General features: G+C 52.1%; 1 protein-coding gene across 1 annotated transcript; it reads right to left on the minus strand.

The window, feature by feature from the left end:
• Window positions 1–2155: 2155 nt before the first annotated feature.
• On the minus strand, window positions 2156–3273 carry TMEM170A (transmembrane protein 170A). The gene is given in 3 exon segments (XM_009084785.1): window positions 2156–2286; window positions 3062–3164; window positions 3166–3273. Coding segments are annotated over 3 exon segments (342 nt in total).
• Window positions 3274–3296: the final 23 nt, after the last annotated feature.

A 3296-nucleotide genomic window follows, 5' to 3' on the forward strand; every position in this document is an offset into this window, starting at 1 on the left:
CTGTTCCTGCAGAGGAACCATCCTCATGCCAGAGCACAGGGCACATGGATAAAGTGCTTTCCCAGTTGCAATCAGCTTAGTGGCTACTGAGGGATACCAGGGAAAGGGGAACACATGGGTGCCCAGGACACTGGTTTCTGTCATCGCCTGAAAGGTAAGGCCAGACTCAAACAGTCCAAGTCCCAAACTTTTAATCCATCCAGGAAAACACAGGATAATTCCTGTGAATTAAACTGGGCACTCCAGACACATGCTGAAATAAAAGTGGGATGAGGGAATGACAGATAGAGATAATTATTCCTGCTTTTCCATTGCTTCTGTGCCCAGAGAGGGAAGGAGAGGCCCAAGCTCTCAGCTGGAAGAGTGACTCTCTCCAAGCAGCACAGCACACAGGGCACTCCACAGATCCAGGGTGTGGTACATGTTATAGCACTTTGACCTCACCCACCTAAGGATTCACATCAAATTCTTTCATAAAATGCACAGCTTTATTCCCTGAATTAACATGGGCTAAAATTTAGAGTAATCTCAGTAAGTAGGTCCTGCAAAACACTTCTTGCCATCAACAGACCACTCCAGAGAACTCAGTGCATAGAGAAATCCTTTTCCACGATGTGATCCCTCAACAGGGCACTGTAACATTTAGTTTGGAAAAGGCCTCCAAGATCAACTCCAACCTTTGACTAATCACCACCTTGTCAACCAGACCAGGGCACTGAGTGCCACATCCTGTCCTTTCAGCACAAGTGACATGGGTTCATGGAAGAGAACTGGCCTTAGGGAATGCTGCAGGTACAAAAGCTGAGCCAGTTTGGAAACCAAAGGAGTTCAGCAAAGACACAGATGGGAAGTGTGTCCCGTGGGGCTGGACACAGACTGTGCCTTCCTCTGCAGCCCACACGTGTGTCAGCTGGGAACAAACAAACACAGACTGCAGCAAACCCCGGGGCTTGCTGTGCCACCCAGCCACACCCCTGGGATTCAGCCTCAGCTTCCCCAAGGAACCAAACCCCGGGAAGCACCCAGGTGGCAGCCTGAGAACCCCAGGCCTCCAGGCACAGGGGCAGATCTGCCAGGTAGTTAAAAGTCACTTAAACACAAAGCAAACTAAAATAACTCATAGGAGAGACTGTACTGCCTGCCAGTCAGGGGCTGTCCGGGGCTGTGTTCACAGAGCTTGTCCCTGACACATGGGAATCACACAGGCTCCTCCCAGGAGCCTTGCAGGTGTCCCACCCCCTGCTGAAAATGCAAGGGCACCCCAGGTCACAACCCAGTGGCAGTCCTGGAGCTCTCGGCAGCAGCAGTGTCTGGAATTTTACACAAGCTGGACAGAGCTGTTTCCAGATCAGTACAGACACCCAATTCCACCACTCCAACGAAAACACCACCAGCAAGTCACAGGAGAACAGGGAAGTTTACAAACACAAGTCTCCCTACAGCCCAAGAAGCAGCCATGCACACTCATGAGCACCCAGAGATTTTTAGAGTGCCTGTTCCACCTTGCACAGGAGCTTCACAGTGCTAGAAGAGCTTCACTGTGATGAAATTCACCAAAACACCAATCGTTTTTCCAACAGTCATTTTCTCTGTGCAACATTCACAGCCACAACTCCTGGCCACAAGCTTGTGCTCTCATCCATCCAAAATGAGCTTTCCTTTTGCTCCTCCAAAATCCACTGTGCCTAAGACCTGACATTGAGAAGTCTGGGCCAGAAAGAAAACAAATCAACGTTTTGATTAAAAAAATTCACATTAAAAGAGCTTCAGGTTCACTGAAAACAAAGCAACCCTAAGTCAAAACATTAAGTGAGCTCTGAGGATATTGTGTCACCCTGTGGTCTTGTTCCCACCCAGCACATCTTAGTTATGTCCTGCTGCTACAACTCGTCCTTAGTCAAAGGTGTATCAATTAGCCTCCTCTGGAAGCTATTTTCCTACCCTCCAGAGAAACAGTTTCACTTGGCACTTAATGTTACCAAAAAGTAACGAAATTCACAATGTTGGGCTTAATTTGAAGCCACGCTGGAGGCAGAAGGCCTTCACAATTCCTTACATCGGTGGAAGCAGCACGGGCAGAGCTGTGCTCCCTTGGGATTTGTGTCCAAGTGCTTCACTCCACTCCAGTTTGTACTCTCCAGTGTCTCCAGGGGAGCTACAGCGTGGCCAGGATGCGCAGGAAGGAAACCACCACCACACAGAAGGTCTGTCCCACGCCAAAAATGAGAGCTTCAAAGGGAATCATCTTTTTCCCTGCAGCTCTGTAAACTCCAGCAATGGCAGCACCTGTGGAGAGGAGGAGAGCTGAGGCACGACTGTGAGACAGTGCATGAGAGGCACACACTGTGTGCCACAGGGAGCAGGGGATGGCTCAGGTGTGGGGCTGGGGCAGAGAACAGGGGATCTGCACCCCTGGGGCATGGACACCATGCTGAGGCTGCAGTGATGGGACAAGGGGTGACAGACTCAAATTGAAGGAGGAGAAATTTAGACTAGATATTAGAAAAAAGTTTTTTCCTGTGAGGGTGGTGAGACACTGGCACACGTTGCCCAGGGAGACTGTGTTGAAAGCCAGGCTGGATAAAGCCTTGAGCAACCTGCTCTGGTGGGAGCTGTCCCTGCCCAGGGCAGGGGGTTGGAACTGGATGATCTGTAAGGTCCATTCCAACCCCTAAAAGTCTATGATTTTACGACAAACCTCATCCAGCAACCAGCACATGGTGGTGGCAGTGGGTGAAGTGGTGGTGACACTGCTGAGGCCTGCAGCAGGTATGGGACTGAGGTGATTTGGGACATTCCCTTGCCACAAGGTCCTCCAACCACAGCCACAAGCTGCCAACATTTCCCAGTTCTGGGCACAGACACCAAACCTGCAACTGGTTTTCCTCCCAGGTACTCAGAAACCTGAACCCCCACCCGGCTCTGCCCCCAATGGGCATGTTTGGTATCCCCAGCACAGCGCTCGGCGGGTGGGACGGACTAACCCTCTCACATGTGAAAAAGAATTACTCCCCTCTCCATCCCGGGGACCGCCGCGGCTCCCGGCGCTCCCGAAGGCAGCCCCGATACGCCCCGAGCCCCGCGGAGGCCGATCCCGTACTTGTGAGGGTGCCGGCGGTGATGGGTCCCACGATGCCCATCAGCAGGACACTCACGGACATAAAAGCCCCTGCCGTACTTGTGATGCCTGAGCGTGAAGAGCGCGAGCAAAGCGGCCGGGAGGTGGAAGGCGAGGGAGGAGACGAGGGCCCACAGGAAGACGCCATACCACATCTCTGCGGAGAGAAGCGCCGTGA

The sequence above is a fragment of the Acanthisitta chloris genome, unplaced genomic scaffold, assembly GCF_000695815.1.
Source record: "Acanthisitta chloris isolate BGI_N310 unplaced genomic scaffold, ASM69581v1 scaffold8521, whole genome shotgun sequence".
Lineage (NCBI taxonomy): Eukaryota > Metazoa > Chordata > Aves > Passeriformes > Acanthisittidae > Acanthisitta > Acanthisitta chloris.